General features: G+C 34.8%; 1 protein-coding gene across 3 annotated transcripts in view; it reads left to right on the plus strand.

Moving 5' to 3' along the window:
- The window catches only part of LOC115212415 (protein FAM107B), a 218,975-nt gene extending 201,185 nt beyond the window's left edge, over positions 1-17,790 (plus strand). For all 3 annotated transcript variants that reach the window (XM_029781323.2, XM_036502865.1, XM_029781324.2), the window contains exons 3-6: positions 6,314-6,374; positions 8,914-9,076; positions 9,679-9,832; positions 15,427-17,790. In XM_029781323.2, coding sequence (XP_029637183.1) covers positions 6,314-6,374; positions 8,914-9,076; positions 9,679-9,832; positions 15,427-15,546 — 498 coding nt within the window. In that variant the 3' untranslated portion in view covers positions 15,547-17,790. The remainder of the gene's footprint in view (positions 1-6,313; positions 6,375-8,913; positions 9,077-9,678; positions 9,833-15,426) is intronic.
- Positions 17,791-18,444: the final 654 nt, after the last annotated feature.

The following is an 18,444-nucleotide window of genomic DNA, read 5'->3' on the forward strand; positions in this document are numbered from 1 at the left end:
GTTGATTAATCAATACCTTTGACCCCAATATTTAACTGGTACCTAATTTTATCACCTCCATAAGGATGAAAGGCAAAGTTGACTTAAGTGGAATTTGAAATCTGAACATAAAGAGTTGGGCTGGAAGAAATATTGTTAAGCATTCTGTCCAACATGCTAACGATTCTGCCAGCTTGACACACAAGATATTTAGTCTGGCATACTACCACTTCTGCCATTCCACTACTGTAATGTATATGAAATCTGATCTAACCTGATTGTAAATACTTGTGTCATATTTGATCTCTGATTACCATACGTCATTATCATCAAGGCTGAATAATGTATTAGTACTGGTGATATTGTATATCCTAGCACAAGTGGTTCTATTTTCCTGCCCTGTATTGCAATTGGTTCCAGTTTGACTTGCAGTGCGTTAAAGTATATTACCTACAAGACTTCAATCTGGAATTCAATATCTTCATCTCCCCTTTTCCTCCTCTTTCTATAGCTGACCAACCTGCACTGAATCTGAAAGTGAGATTGTTATCAGGATTGCTTCATATTTTTCTTCACTTGGTTTTTTTTTCTTTCTTTGTTTCAGTAGTTTTTAACATATATGTATATATTTCTTTATTTCCTTAGTGGGAAGACAATAATATTGTTTTATTAAAACAGATCAATGGAGCTGTTCATACTATTTCATTCGGTTGTTTGCTCTATTGTTTTTAATGTTTTAAGATCCATATTTATTATGCTGATGTGGATTTCACATAAATCTTCTCATATTTCGGAAATATCAGCAAATGTACAAGTTGGCATGTTGACATGGTGGTTGCTCCTTCTCCTGTTTATCGATTTGAATTTTCATACCATTTTATGAATCTCTTATTAAGAATGCAGAAATAGCAATTTTGCTAAATTGCCATATTTGCAGACATATAGGAGCCTTTGAAGGTGAAGTGAATGAAATTCAAATGATACATATTGTGGTGCAATAGCGGAAACTATATTAAATTCTTTTGACTAGGCACAAAATGATAAACCAATTTTTATAAGGAAACATTGACCCTAGTGTTCTATTGATCCCTGGGAGATGGAAAATATAATGATTCCAGTGTAAAACAGCAAATATATATTGCAAGAGTTACTTAACAAATCAACCATGTCCTGAATATACAATTTGAAAGACTGGAGAAGCCAATCCATTTCAGCCTTTGGTTGACTGCTAAATTCTTGTTGTTTGTTAATTGATCAAGTAAAAATTTTTCTTTTCTTTTTTATTAACCAAAATAAACTGAGCTTTTTCTTCTATCTCATGTAATTTAAGAAGGGAATATTGTCAGAAAATTGCTGTCTTCCAGATTGTTTTTACAACAGTTTTATATATTGATGTGATATTCTAAGTTACATCTCTTGAATGTACTGAAATTTTTAACAAGTCTTTCTTTTCACCATCAACAAAATGTTTTGTGGAAGTGTGGTTTTAGTGGTTATGACACCTTATTTGACCATAGCCAATTGAATTGAACATTTCTCAGCAATTGCAATTCATTAAGCAATTTACTTTTTGCCAACTTTCACTAGATAGACCTCTTTTTCCAGGGATTATAGTCCCTTATTCTATCTACAAAGGTAACAAAAAAAAAATTAACAAACTATTAAGGAATTATGAAGGCAATTAATAAATATTAAATGCTATTTTCATTAGGCCAATTTAGCAATATTACAAATGAAATAGTTTATAATTATTTTTTATGCTAATTTTATTCAGCAGATATTCTGAGGGCTTTTTTTGTCTTTTTTGTATGCTGATATAGGTTTGAATGACTCTGTTGACATTCATCTGTTTTTTATCAGTGATGTGTGTCTTAATGTCATGCAACCCTACCTCACCATGTCTTCCCTTCCTGCATTCTATGTTTGTCATAAAATCTTCTCTGCTCAGAAGATTGGAAATGGACACTGCTTGTATGACAGCCACACTCATTTATAACTATCACATGATGTCAATACAAAGACACACACACAGTATAATATATATACCTTGCTGGTAATTTTGGTTATATCCTTTAAGTATCATTTCGTGATGTGCAAACTGATACCATGAGTTTACTTTCAGATATACTCATTAGGTTATTTTTTGTATTATCTGATATAGAATACCTGCATATCGATTAATCCACCAAAACTGAATCAATATTGACTTTTATCAGATACTTTGTATATCTCTAGATAAATATATAAATATATGATAAATAAGACCCCAAGATACGATATGTAAATGCATATAATGCTGAAGGATTGTGCCTGATTGATTTGGAAATTTGTTTTCCAAATTATTTAGATTATATATATATATATATATATATATAAACCCTTGAAGAAACTTGTCCAGAAACAGTTGCAGATGACAGAATCTTTTTCTTTGATTTGCTTTGGTATAATGTTAAATAGGGCAGGGCCTGTTGAGGAAAAGAAATTGTGTTGCAGTGTATTGCGTAAGGAGCGTATGGCTTGTGAACCTAGACTTGGGTGAATCATGAATTTGATGTTAAGATCATTTGGGCAATGCTAATGGTATATTCTCCACATTGTGCAAATGCTCGTGGCATTATAAAGAATACAGTTTCAATATTTTAAGAGTGGTCCCAATAATCAAGATCAGTCATGCTTTTTATTTTTCTAGTACTTGTTCTCTGGGGTGACTCATCTCTTGCACTGTTGTGTTTGGTGTAGGAGACCACAGATGGTGGCAGTTTTCTAGGTACAGCTGTACAAAGGAGGAGGAAAGGGGAATGATGACATCTTGCTCTCTGAGCTGGACAGTTCTGAGGAGCCAGCAGTTCATCTTGCAAGCCATATCGACTCATTGTTGATGTGAGTACTTCAGCTGAGATTGTTGTCTACTATTTATTTATTTATTTATTGTCCACAAGGGGCTAAACATAGATGGGACAAGCAAAGACAAAGGGATTAAGTCGATTACATCAACCCCAGTGCATAACTGGTACTTTATTTATCAACCCCGAAAGGATGAAAGGCAAAGTCAACCTCAGCGGAATTTGAACTCAGAACGTAATGGCAGACGAAATACCACTAAGCATTTCGCCCAGCGTGCTAACGATTCTAAGTCCCTAATATTATTGGATGTTGTGTGTGAGTAGTTTCGTTGAAGGAAGAGAATATGTTACTTGAACACATTCTCTTTCCCAAAGTGCATCAGTTAAAATTTTCCCTCGGTATATTTATGCCTGGTAATTTACCTTAATGGTTCTAAAGAGATGAAATACAGAGACAATTCTAATGAGGTTTGAACTCAGAACATGCAAAAATAACACTAAATATTCCTCACTAAATCATTTTGTGCATCATCATTCTTCTAATCTTTTACAAGTATGTTCTAGTTAAGGTATTGTTGTCACTCTTCAATATACTTTTGAGTCGGTGTTGGGGGAGGGAGAGTTTTATATCCCTAACTTATCAGTTCAAATCCTATCAAGGTCAGCTTTGCCTTTTATCCTTTCATAGTCAATAAAATTATTCTCAACATTCACAAAGTATAAAATCAACACATTATCTAAGAGGCATAAATGTTTATCTTTCCCATCACACCCAATGATGCTTCTCTATATATTTATATAGTGTTGTGTGGGTGTGTGTTTAATTCCAACATACATATAAGTAAATTGACTGGTGATTTAAGGAGTTTGTATTTTTACTGGTTGCAGAGGTAATTTATAGAAAGTTTAAATCATGATTTCCTCAATTTCATGCTGTGGGAAAGTGACCTTTTAATTATATCACACATTTTTTTTTTTTTTTTATGGCTTATCTAAACTTTGATGAGTCATTGGCCCTTACTATAACATTTCAGAAACAAAATTCTGTGACTGATATAGTGAACGTGTTTCATATGGAATTGTTTGTTGGTGGAAAAATGTGAAGGAAATCAGTTAGGCTTTTGTTTGTGATATGGTTCCAGTTATTTATCTATACATCTTCATCTAAACTAGTTTGTTTCACATAGTTTTTACTTCTTTCTGCTAATAGTTCTGCTGGAGAATTAAACAATTCATACCTCTTAATAACAAAGATCATCAACATCGTTTTTTTACATCCATTTCTTCATGCTGGCATGGGTTAGGCAAAACTTATTGAAACAGATTTTCTACAGCTGCATGTTTTCCAGTCACCTAGCTCCCACTTGTTTTTAAAAAAATTGGCATTTTCCATTCCACTGCTTTACATGTGTCCACTGTACTACAGGAAATTTGTGTATTAGAGAATGTGAACAATATCACTGTTTTCTTTTCTTTTTTTTTACTAACACAGTGAGGACACATGGAGTTAATATTCACACATGTGCTCTCACTCACTCACACAACACACATGTTTTAATACAGTTTCCATGTACCTGTTCCACTCACAAGGCATTGACCAGACTGAGGCTATAGTTCTTCTGCTATGACACATGGCCAAGATGCCATGTAGTGGGACTAAACCCAAAAGCACTTGGTTACAAAATATTATATAAAATCCATTCTGTCTGTCTGAGTGTGTGCCTTCTAGGTTCTCGGGCATCCTCCATCTGATTGTGCTCAAATTTGATATGTAGATACCAACGGTATCAGGGCGTGTATAAGTCTTGAAAAAATTACAAAAATTGATTCCAGGTGAGAATGCAATCGATAAAGTGAATAAAATCGTTTTTCTTTGGAATAGAAAAAAAGTCTATCTTTATTTCTTCTTTTGCTGGTGTCTCAAATTTAGGTTAAATCAGTGTTTCTCAAAGGGGACACCTATGGGATGGTTGGACAAGTTGTTTTGAGAAAATTTGGTTTAAATGTTTGACAACTCAGCACCGTCCATTGGACAGGGGGTGTTTTGCTCGTACTTCATAACCACACAGCCATGTCTGCACTTGTAGTGTTTAATTTTTTAGGTTGCTTACTGATAGTACATTATAGAATATATCAGTTGAAAGTGAGAGAATCTCCAGCTGTCTTGTTAAATGGTATGAAGTGGTAAACACACTGCAGGTTTTCTCAAACAAATTAACTTAAAGATTAGAGTTAGTCTGGGTCTTAGGGGGAATTCACATCAAGCTGAGTAAAATGAGAGTAAATTTACAAATCTAATCACAGACTAACATACATGTTGTTCTATCTACCTCCAAATTACCACATTACAACACAATTTAACTCAAAGCAGACTAGGGCCCCAAACAAAAAATTCTAACATAGGCCTTCACTTAAAAGAAACACTATCCAAAAATTTAATATTAAAATTTTTTCTAACTTCCAACTATATGAAATGGGTATGAGATGTGACTAGATCTGTGTAAGATTCTCTGGAATTATGACCAAATCTAATATTTCTGTTTAAGATACAACTATCTTTATAGTGGAAACATTCCTTGGTTCTTGGCTCCTCATCACTAGACTGCCAGTACATATGCTATTGACACCAGGCTAAAATTTCTTGCAGGAAAACTAAGCACTCAATCGAACCAGCATTTCCAGCCACAGGCTAACACTTAAGAAGGAAAAAAAGAACCTGCCCCATCTGCCACACTTCATATTAAAATTTTTGCTTAATTTTTTTGTCCCTAAAATTTAAATTCTGTATAACTTACTCCCCCTCCCCGTCTTTTCTCTAGTCTGGAAAGTCTATGGATACTCGCCCTGTCTCTCTACACTAACTTAAATGCTGAAATATGAAGAAATTGCAAGTGAATAGTGTCAATGTCTCAACAAACCACTGAGATGTTTGTCATGTTTTACTGTAACATTAATAATTTTTTTTTTTTTAAGTATTATCCATTACTTTCTTTTGAATGGTGTTATGAAGATTTTCCAAGAAAGCTGTAAACTCTAATTCCTTAGTCATTAAGTATCATCCAAACCTAGCATCATTTCCCTTTAGATACTATTTATATCTTGAAGTACTTTTATTCTCCTCATTACAATTAATTCACCAATAAACATCACTATTTGAATTGTCATCATTTTTTATAACTTTTTATGGTAAACTTAACATCTATATTTCACGGAAATCCTGTTTTCTTGCTTTGCTCTCCAGATCCTGGAAGATTTCTCGTTTGTATAAATTGCCTCTTCCATCTTGAAATAATCAGACTTAGAAAACAGCCTATTGATTGAACATGACAGGAGATAACGTTAGTATGAGAGTCCCTACTTTAGATTTAGTGAGGAAATGGCTAGCTAAAAACCGGATAACTGCTATGACGCTAACTCACCAATCCTACTTTGATTTACCTCTACATGCTCCTGTAAATATGTTTAGTAATTCTTGATTTTGTCTTTTTCAGAAAGCTCGATCATTGCCTGGCACCCCAGCAGATGAAATGCAGCATAGCTTTCACTCTCAAGGTAAGATAATGTTTTATTTCACCTTTGGTCAAACTATAAAATCTGGACTGGATAGATTAACATTTTAATTGATACTACACATATTCTGCTTTTGTTTTATTTACAAACCATTCATCTCTGATTTATTTGCTAGACACCATCCTCCTGCTGTTTTCTGAATGTCGTTAAATTACTTGACATCTTTTGACCTTATTTAAGTCATGTATGCTATTTATAAAACTTAGATTAATATTTTTGATTTATAGATAATTTGCTGCAACTGATTTTATCAGCCACCTCCACAGTATATCTATAGCATTTATTTACAAGAAAAAACTGTTCTTTTCACTTGTTTCTTAATTGACTAAATAGTTTAAACTATTACGGGGATTATTTTCAAACTGAATTATTTCACGAACACTGATATTTGTAAGTATAAAATACTGCTTAGCCAACTTTTATACTTTCTTATGCTTGGCTATTTTTGATATGTTTCCGAGAAGCCTTTCATATATTTGTTTGCATTTCATTATCATCGTCACCACATTTGTTTTTCTGTGCCGGCTAATTGAAATATCTGCAATACATCTGTATGCATTTTTATTATAATGTATAATAATGTATATAATGTATTATAATGTTTAATAATCCGTTGCCAGCCTCGGCTGGCCCCCGTGCCCGTGACACGTAAAAGCACCGTCCGCTCGTGGCCGTTTGCCAGCTCTGTCTGGCAAACGTGTCGGTGGCACGTAAAAGCACCATCTGTTCGCGTCCGTTGCCAGCCTCGGCTGGCCCCCGTGCCGGTGACACGTAAAAGCACCATCCGTTCGTGGCCGTTTGCCAGCTCTGTCTGGCCCCGTATCGGTGGCATGTAAAAGCACCATCCGTTCGTGTCCGTTGCCAGCATCGCCTGGCCCCGTGCCGGTGACACGTAAAAGCACCATCCGTTCGTGGCCGTTCGCCAGCTCTGTCTGGCACCTGTGCAGGTGGCACGTAAAAAACACCCACTACACTCGCGGAGTGGTTGGCGTTAGGAAGGGCATCCAGCCGTAGAAACACTGCCAGATCTGACTGGGCCTGACGAAGCCTTCCAGCTTCACAGACCCCAGTTGACCCGTCCAACCCATGCTAGCATGGAAAACGGACGCTAAACGATGATGATGTATATCATTCTATATGTGATGTCCAGACAGCTGCATCTGTAACTTAACCATTTTGTCACAAGAATTTCTCCATCTACTTTTATGCTCTTAATTTGCTATATATTTTCTTGAAACAGTCATCATTTATTTGCATTACTACTAACTTACCCTGTGCCCTGCTAGTTTCACTTATTCTGGATCAATTTACAGGCTACTTCAGTTGAACATACTACCTTTGTTTCACACACACATCTTTGTATTTCTATATTTGGTTATGTCTTTGAGTTTGTGTACATATTGTTTAGGTTTAATTATTATCATATTTGTATAGTTATGAGCACTTAATTATGATAAAACATACCAGTACTGCCTGACTGGCATATAAAAAGCACCATTCAAGCGTGACTGATGCCAGTGTCACCTAACTGGCTCCCGTGCCAGTGGCACATAAAAGCACCCACTTACACTCTTGGAGTGGTTGGTATTAGGAAGAGCATTCAGCTATAGAAACCTTGCCAAATCAGATTGGAACCTGGTGTAGACTCCTGGCTTACCAGTTCTTAGTCAAACCGTCTAACCCATACCAGCATGGAAAACAAACGTTAAATGACAATGATGATTTAGTTTATAAACAATAGTTTCTACTTCTTGAGAAAAAGTATTTGATATCTGTTTGATGTCTTGTAATAATATTAATGTATAGGCACATGTATGGCTGCATGGTTAAGAAGATTGCTTCCCAACCACAGTTTTGTATTCAATTCCATTGCACAGCAACATGGGCAAATGGTACCAGGCCAACCAAAGCCTTGTGAGTTGAACTGGTTGATGTAAACTGCGAGAAACCCATTACTTGTATGTGTCTTTTATGTATATGACATTATACGATAATTACAAATAAGCATCACCATTATATAAGCAATGTGGTTTGTTTCCAACCTGTGCCCAAAATGTCATGTGGTTGGGTCTGCAAATTTCTTAACCACTCAACCATGCCTACAGCTGATTGTAAACAAGAAGTCACCATTCATACAAATGGTGTCATTTGTTAAGATTTCTCTGTAAAAGCATGTCCAGGTATTTGTTGTTAGCTAGACTTAAAGAAACAGGTGAGGTTTGGCAACTGGAGGAGCAATCAATCATAGAAAAATACACTTCATCAAAGTTATTGTGTGACCCATGCAAGCATAGAAAAGTGGAACTAAAGACATTGAATCATCATCACAATTTAATGTCTGTCTTCCATGCTGGCATGGGTTAGATAAATAATAAAAATTACACCAAAACTTTATTTATCTTTGTGATCATATTATTCCGCAATTTCTAGTTTCAAACTGTTATAGAGATATCTTTTTGTTTTTCTTCTTTATACATGTTATCTAGTTGCCTAAAATGTCATTGTTGTTATTGTTACACAGAAAATATCTTCATGGAGCCACATCCTGACTATCTAAATGAAGATATATACCCAGCTTCAGATGAAGAAAATGGTTTAGTACAACCTAAAAAACTGGTCAACCCTTGTATTCTGTCCAAAGAACGCCGTGATTTGCACAAAGAACTTTTACTTAATCACAGATTGTAAGTTATTTGTATCATTATTATTACTACTACTACTACTACTACTACTAACTATTTTGTTCTACAATTCTGCCAATCCACCAAGTATTGCATTGGTTTGATTGACTTTAACTATCAACAGAATTTGTCATGTGACAATATCAATCATTAAGTATCATTACAGTGACAAAATGCTTAGTGGTATTTCTTCTGGGATGGATCCACAAATTATACCTAAGTAATTCAAATTAACATCCTTTCCAGATTCTGATCTTCAGAGGTCAAGAATTCAGAAGTTAGGAAGTTGTCCTTAGTCATTAGTTTCTAAATTCATATATCACTTTTTGTCCCAGTGAAAATCATAAATATTCAAATTTAATAGGTCAGATCAATATTGTATGTTGGCCATATTACTGGTATGTAGTGAATGCAAGTTGATTAGGTTAAGGTAAGGTGGTTGTCAAAATATTGGTATGGGACAGGAGTTATTGATCAGATCATTAGAATAAAATTGATGTGATTGATTTATTCAGATAGATCAAACTAGTATGTTTGGACAGCATTTCGATGTTGTTGTGCAATGTAATTATAATATGATATACGTTTTTGTATTCTTACTTCAGAGGTAAAAATGTCTTGAAGAAATCCGAACTGCAAAAAGTAATGCAGCAGAGGAAAGAAGTGCAACGAAGGAAAGAATGGGACGAACACAAAATTGTTAACAAACGGAATAGTCTAGAATTGATGTTAGAAGAAAGGAAAAATAAAATTACACAGGTAAGGAAGAATCAGATTACTTCAGTCCTCTTCTTCATTCACTATATTTTGCTATGTTGCACTTACTGCTGTTTAACTTTCATAGAAACATGGTCTGTCCTTTAAGCTTGGGTTCAGTGTAATATAAAAGGTTATTCCTAGTCTGGATATTGGTGTATTGTCACAATTAAGTAGAGTAAAATTCTTTGTCATTCAGGAGATTGGTCTGTATGAGATTTTTCACTGTTAGTCTCTCAAATGTTGGTGGTTGTTCCAAGAATTTATTCAATTCACCCTTGACAAATTTTATGTCTTTGTTCTTTGATTTGGACATTTTCAATTTGTTCTACAATTCTGCCAATCCACCAAGTATTGCATTGGTTTGATTGACTTTAACTATCAACAGAATTTGTCATGTGACAATATCAATCATTAAGGCTACAAGTGGAGAGTATCACTACAGTGACAAAATGCTTAGTGGTATTTCTTCGGGGTCAGTAAAATAAAGAACCAATCAATTAACCCCTTCCATGCTAAAATTGGTGGCCTTGTGCTAACAGTAACAGTAAGTTTTTCCAGCAAAAATGTTTGTCAAATGCAATTGGAGTAGTAGAATTACATTGACTAAACATTATTTCACTAAATTCTATTTAGCTACCAAACTTCCTTGCTAATCCTTTTTTTTTAAATTCAGTTTCCTTAGCCCTTTAGCATCTAAACTCACCATATCCAGCTCAAATATTCTACCTGTTTTATGTTCTAAGTAGCCGGATCCAGCTTCTCATAACTATACTTACAATGTCATTCTAAGAGTAAACACCATTGAAGTCTCAAAGCTACAAGGCTTTATGATTAATTCAAAACAAAGTGAATAAATAAGCATATAAGATGAAAACCATGCCAAAACAGACCTCACCAGTACTGGTGCCACATAAAAAGCACCCAGTCCACTTAGTAAAGTGGTTGGCATTAGGAAGAATATTCAGCCATAAAGACCATGCCAAAACAGACAGTGGGGTTTGGTGTAGTATTCTGGCTTGCCAGTTCCTGCAAAACTGTCCAATCCATGCCAGCATGGAAAACAGAAACTAAATGATGATGATTTGACAGAGTAATTTGAATGTTAACAGATTAAAAGAAAGTTACCCTTTGATACCATCCTACGTGAGGCAACCTCTAGTTGAATGGTACAATTGTCCTGTTTTAAAGTGATGTTAATTATACCATTCAGTGTTAATTTGTTTCAAACATCAGCTTAATAACAAATTTACTTCAATAAAATCTTCACTGATTTTTTAAATTAATTGAAATAAAGGCAGTGTACTTCAACAGAAATATAACAAAAGGGCTAACTCTCACTGTGCTGATGAAATTTGTTTTGTATTCTGACATGCAGATACTGAATTTTACAGACCAATAAAATGTGCATATTACAATGAAATGTGGAGAATTCCAGAAAGTACCCCATTATCAAAAACAGGTTAACTCAATTCTTGTGCTCATGCCTGGAACTGCGTATCCTCAGCTCCTGTACTGTATGAGCTAAGTACCTGTAGAGTAACTTTTTGTATGCATTTTGTTATTGTGCAATGCATATATTGGCAGTTATACTTTGCACATATATTGGTAATGAGTTATACATATTGACACTCGTACTGTATACATGTATTGGAGGTTGAGGGATAGGAAATAAGAAAGGTGAACATCACTTAATCAGGTTTATTTATCACTTGAAATATATATGTAGTTGATTTGATTGTAATGTAAAAATATATGATTACTTTTCACTAGGGTCAACAGCATAGCAAGAACTTGTTTATCAGTCCCAGAATTAGTGATCCCCCTCACTAGATTTGAATTGAACTCAGAAAAGCAGGCCTAGATATTGTAATAATTTAGTTAAGCTACTTATTCAGCACTCTTTTAACTGAGTTGATCTCAGTACAGTGTTGGTTTAAATTTTATAAGATCACTGTTAACTGACCCCCCTGCAAGATTTAAACTCAGAGCTAAATACATCACGAAATTTTGTTCACATCATCTTCAGGATTCCAAGTTGATATAAAATATCAGCTACAGCTAACTGTATTAATGCCACAGTAGTAGTCAAGCTTCCTTAATTTGCACCATTTCTTTGTTGCTGTATTTGAAAATGTCAGGACTCATGAAAGTTTTATCTGTAGATGATTGATGTTTACTTCAGCTGGCAATTCTCCAACAGACTCTTGCTAACCCTGAATATTAATAATCAATATATCTGCTACAGTGAGTGGTGCTGTTGGTATTATTTGGGAGCCTGACTTCAACTTTCACATATTGTGGATGTAAGAGTAAGGTGTTCATATAACACTACTTATTGAATGAATGGTTATAAGTTCCAACTACTGTTGTGTCCTGAGTGGATAAGACAGTTTAGTTTTGGAAAATTTAGAAGAAAAGAAGCAGTATTGCTCTTATATTTTACCCTTGTTCAAAAATAGTCACTCCTCAGCTGAATATCTAGCCATATAGCAAGAGAACAGGATTTTTGACCAGAGGAAAAATTTCCTGTTATGCAGAGATCCAGTTTCGCTAATGCTTACATGGAAATGGATGTTGAGCTATACCAAGCGCTTATTTAATGTTTTCTTACTCCAAGGTTCACTGTTGTATTAAGAAACTTATCTATATTCTAGACTTGACAAACACATATGTTATGCCTTGACCGCCAACTACTACATATTTATGTTATATAATTATGTAATCAGAAAAAAAGAAATGACTGAACTTCCATAGGTTAAAGTCGGTAGGTAGGTCAACAGGAAAGATTGTGTAGTGTAGAATCGGGAGGTATGATACAGTTATAGCCTAGGTTTGCTTAATCAGCGAACATATGATCGAAGACATTCCAGCAGTGACTGTTCTGTCTTTTGTCGGAGCATATAAGATAAATTAAAAAAGTATCTTGTCTTTGGGCATAAAAAGACAGTTTTGTACATTTTGCAAATTTTATTTTATCATTTTCAAAATATTCCCCTTGGGAGTTCTCACACTTTTCACAGCAGTTGTCACTACTGATGAACTACCATCTAGATTGATATGGAGCTCCACCGTCACTTAATTTTCTCTTGCAACTCAAACTGCTTGTCTTACAGTTTGGGGAAGAGCCAGAAGTCACATGGTGTCAAGTTGGGAGAGTAGGGAGCCTGTCGAACAGGTGGCGTGTTGTTTTTGACCAGGAAAGCTTGGATTATAAGGTGTGTTCAAAAAGTGTTCAACTTTATTTTTATGCCAACACTCTCCACATGCACAAATCCTGTTGCAATGGAATGCACTGATCCTGTGCTTATTCCCACTCTGTGAGTAGTTTCCTGGATTGTTGCATGACAGTTTTTTATGACTGTTTGCTGAACCATCTCAATCGGCACCTCGTTTCAGCTTGTGGATGACCTGCCCCAGATATGCCTTGCTCTCTACTGAAGTGTAACCATGTTTGAAGCAGTTGTACCACTCCTTGATCTGAGTTTTGCCCATGGTATCATTGCCATCAAAGGCCTGCTGAGTCTTCTGGATGGTTTAAGCTTGAGTATCACTAAGCTTTTGGCAAAACTTGATGCCATATCTCTGCTTGATGCCCTTCAATCATCTTGCGTGAAAACGAAAATCTAACGAGCATGCACTACACATCTGTACGCTAGGCATAACAGCCAGGAACTGACGTGACCTACCTGTATGAAGATTTTCATGCATGCACAGGAAGGGTAGCATCACCTCCCACTCAAAGGATTTTTCACATGCATTAGTTTTGGCAGGGAAAAAAGTCATCAGATACTTTCTGAACACACCCCACATTGCTTTATATGACTAAATACATTTTCTTTTTCTTTTTTTTTCTTTTAAGTGATAGAATGTAATATGAAAGTGATTTGGGTATTATTTCTACCAAGCTTGATGAAGTGGGATAGATACATCAGGTGGGCTTAAATAGATGTTGTACTCAGCTTGTTAATTGAGAATAGCAGAAGCTGTTATACTGAAGGAAGAAGAGACACAAGAAACAGCATATCTATAAGCTAGTGATTATTGTGTGTTGGTATCTTTGCCAATCTGTTTTGATGGTATAATTGTTATGTGATCTAAAAAATGTGTGTATGTGTGAGCCAAAGCACTTGTTTTGGATATGTGATCCCAGGAGAGTATACAACATCGTACAAGACCAAATTGGTTTTTCATTATTCAAGACTCAGTCCACTTGGTCAACACCGAGTTTCATCTACATCCTTCAGCTTTTAAAAACATTTGAAGAAAATGCTTTCTGTTTTCATTTACTTCAGTTCAGTCATAATGGTGAAATGGTTGCAATCTCTCACTAGCAACATTATCCTTATACAGAAACAAAACTCTTGTTAAAGCAAGGTTTGGGGAAGACTAACAGATATTAAAATGTAACTTAGAACTGGTATCTGTTATTGATCAGGAATTTAGGCTCTGACGTGCATCATAGTTCAAAAGTATTGGAAGTTTAAAGTATTTGGGGCAGGAGTTAGGCTTGTCAGTTACTCCGCTGTAATTAACTAAAATTGTATTCAGATTAAATTTCATTTTTGGTAACTAAATGATATTTGATAAAGCATGACTGTCAAAACATCTTCCCTGTTTTTCTCTTAAATAATATAGCTCTGGCTTGGAATATTTAGTAATGTTGGCTAGAGTGGTGTCTAAGGGAGACAACTGTGTCATACACCTCTTCCTCTGAAAGTGAAGTTGTTTACGCCTGTTTCCTTCATTCACAACGTTAATAATGGGTTCTAATATAACGTAGAGTCACAAAAATTAGGAATGGAGTACTAATAATTATTTATTTTTTAATTACTCAATTACTTGTTTTAAGATATTTCATAAAAGGTGATTCAATTGATTCAGTATTTGACAGATCATCATTATCGTTTTTACATGCATCTTTTCTATGCTAGTAGATGCTCTGCTTGTTGCCAACCCATACCTGTTTTTCAAGTAAAGTATTCTTATTCCTCTGATCTACACACATGGCGAAACCATGAACTACACATTATTTATGAGAAATTTAAACATTATCACCACCTCTGCTCAAATAGCTACAATTCAATGGCAAATAAACACAAACATGCATGCACATACATACACGTGATGAGCTTTTGTCAGTTTTTATCTACTAAGTTTCACCTCACACAGCTCCAGAAGACATTTGCTGGCACCATGGGCTGGTGTCTTCTATTATAGCCTTTGTCTAGCGAAAACCTTGTGAGTGGATTTGGTAGATGGAAACTGAAAGGAGCCTGTCGTGTATGTGTGTGTATACTCGTCTTAGTTTTGACATTGCATTATAATTGTGAACAAGCCGTCATCATCATATAAGTGGCATTACTCATTTCCAGTTTTTCATGAAAACGTGTTGGACCAAGAGGAAGTTTTAACTTATTTGGAAACAGCAAATGGTTGGCAACAGGAAAAGCATCAAGCTGTAAAAAAGATCTGCCTCGAAAAATTCCATCTGGCCTATGCTAGCATTGAAAAGTGAAGGTTAAAACAATGATGGTCAATATGATAACTCTACCATCTTAATAAATATTTTTCTTTTCTTTTTTTTATCTTTTTAGGAAGAAGAAAAAGATGAAAGATTAAAACATGTCAACGAAGAACTGGAAAATCGTCCAGAATATTTGAAAGTTCATGCCAAAATTCACGCTAAAGTTGCTGCAAATGCAAAACTGGAATGATCAATTGTTATTGATATTATTTTCATTATTGATATGATAATTTTTATCATTATTAACATTATTATTGGATGACCATGAACACAAGCTTCTTTCTACTCCTAACTGCTGCCAACTTCTTTGGACAAGTTGAAGAGTTCTCAGTGCCAGTTGATCCCAAACAAGGAACCCCACCAGTCATGTTACCAGTTGGTCCTGTACTGGATTCTCTTCATACTCGGCAGTCTACATCACAGATACTGATGTTGGTGCTTTTGTTGTTCATTTTGTGCACCAGTTGCTTCAAATCTGCAAACAATCCAGGCCTGTATTTTGCAGCAACTTCCTAGCATCACTGCCATCATTTTCCCTGGACTAAACAAGGACCTTTATGGGATCAGCTGGTTACCTCAGTTGCACTCCCATCCCCCTTTCCATTGAAAAATCTGAAAATGTTCCAACAATTTCATGTGACTTAATTTTCTTGTAATTTTTCCCCTTTTTTTTATGTTTTACTTTAAAATCCCATCCCACCTCTCATTTGTTGATGTTATATCTCCATTTTCTTCCTTTATTTAGTTTAGAATAGATAGTAGCAATATGATAGTATATCTATTATTAGACTACCTACTTGTTAGTGGACTAAATTACTAATAGTTACCTATGCCGCCACCCCAATATCCAGTTTGGGAATTTTTCAACAACACCCCAAACTGTCCACTTGTATTATTTATTTTAATTCTCTCCATATAGTTTAGGGTTTGTGTGTCTGTCAATTCATTGACTATTTTTCTAGATTCATATCTGTTCCATTGAGATTCATTTCCTGTAAATTGTTAATCTGCATGATGTGTGTCTGTATGGCTTCACTTATTATAGTACTTACAGATATCTGCCTGTAGTCAACTAACTGTTTCACTTCATTCACCATGTCACTGTCTCCATTCTTTTTCATGTCCCTGTGAAGCTTGCATGCCTTTGGTGCCTCAAAAGGAAAATTTGTACACGTATGAAAAATACATGATTAAATGAAAAAGAAAGAAAAATTTTTTTAAAGTTTGAGACAATGAATAAAACTTAAAAGCTATATATATTTTTTTCTGCAAACTTAGTATGTAAATATACATATATATAGATATACTTTTAACCAGTGAAATTCTTTACCAGGCCAGTAATTTTTAACAAAATTTGTATGCATAAAAACTGGTAGCAAACACAAGAACATACATATCTATATATATTAGATAAAACTAGAACTTGCCTTCTGCTCTATTCCGTTATATGGAAATTGGTGTCTGCATTTAATTCACAACTATGTAGTCAGACTTTGTCAATCAATGCAGATAAACTAGAAGCTTCTCTTGTGTGTGTTATATCAACAATCTCCTATTGCCTTTTCCAGCTGCAGTGTGATGCAAACCAATGATTGGTCTGTTTGTTTAGTACAATCATTCCTGACACCTCACCCTGCTTTTATCATTCAACTACATATAATATATAATGTGTTGTCTGTATGATATATATAATATATATTATATATATACATATATATAAACAAACAAACACATCTTTCACCTTTTCTATATATTTTTCATACAATAGTAGAAAAAAAATCTCATGCTAAGTGAAGTGCAAGGCCCAGTTTTGATTTCCTTTTGGTGCCATGTTAACTCACTTACTCCATTAATCCCCTGACGAAAGACACCACATCTCAACCCCACTAACCTCCTCTTTTAAAATGTGGCACTTTGTGCCTCACAGTAAGGAATCATATTTCATACTCTTACAAACTGGTAGTTGTTTTCTACTAGAATTTTTTGAAGTGAAAACCAGAAGTTGTTAAATCATTATTTTTGGAATCTGAATATTTAGCAAGTTTCTCTTTAATATAATTACTAAATTACTTGTCTCATTGCAAGAGCAAGAGAGACAGTAACCGGGAGATGCAAGATAGCAATTTGAGATGGGACAAAACATCTTTAGATGCCATGTAAATAACAAATGGTCAATAGCAAATGGTTTCTTTTTCTCTCCCCTTTGTACATTCTCCCTGCATATATTTTATTATGAAAGCATTTAGAGAAATAAAATTTCAAAAGTGACATTATGGATTTAGCTGAGTATTACTTTTGTTCTTTGGTTCAGTTAGAGCATAATAGCAATACGATAAGGTCTTAATTATAACATTAATTTGTTATAAAACTCAACTGACTTTCACCAATAACATCAGACTGTCTTATACATGCAAAAAAAAAAAAAGAAAAAAGACAATACCTTGCAGCTGTTTTTCTTCAAATTTTCATATTTTCCAACATTATGACAATCTCATATTAAAATAAAACAAATTCTCATCTTCCAAACATGTAGTGCTAAAACAGTCCAAAAGTTGTAACTGTCAATTGTTCTGTATCTGTTGACTGCAATGTTGATCAGTTATTATTGTTTGTTCACTGCAATATCAGTCTTTTCCCTGTCTTTTCATTGCAATATCAGTTTATTCTTGTCTGTTCACTGCAATATCAATCAGCTAGTTTCTATATATTGAAAGCACATATATTTCAAACACTGTTTAACTGAAAGTAACTGAACTACTCACAACTTAGAGGCGAAACAGTCCTTTTGCCAGCTACATACTGGAAATGACAATGATTTATACCCATGACAAAAATATAGCTTTTCTCTCTCTCTCTCTCTCTCTCTCTCTCCTCTCTCTCTCTCTCTCTCTCTCTCTCTCATGCTTTCTGTCTCTCTGATTCTGTGTCACTTTCTCACTATCATTCATGAAGCCAACTAAAGTTACATACTACATCTATCTCACTTTAACTGAAGCTAGCTTTTCCTCTATATTCAGTTTACACTAACCCTTACTTTTCCCATTACCATTCTCCTATGATTCTGCTAGGATCTCACCACAAACTCATG

The sequence above is a fragment of the Octopus sinensis genome, linkage group LG5 (genome assembly GCF_006345805.1).
Source record: "Octopus sinensis linkage group LG5, ASM634580v1, whole genome shotgun sequence".
Lineage (NCBI taxonomy): Eukaryota > Metazoa > Mollusca > Cephalopoda > Octopoda > Octopodidae > Octopus > Octopus sinensis.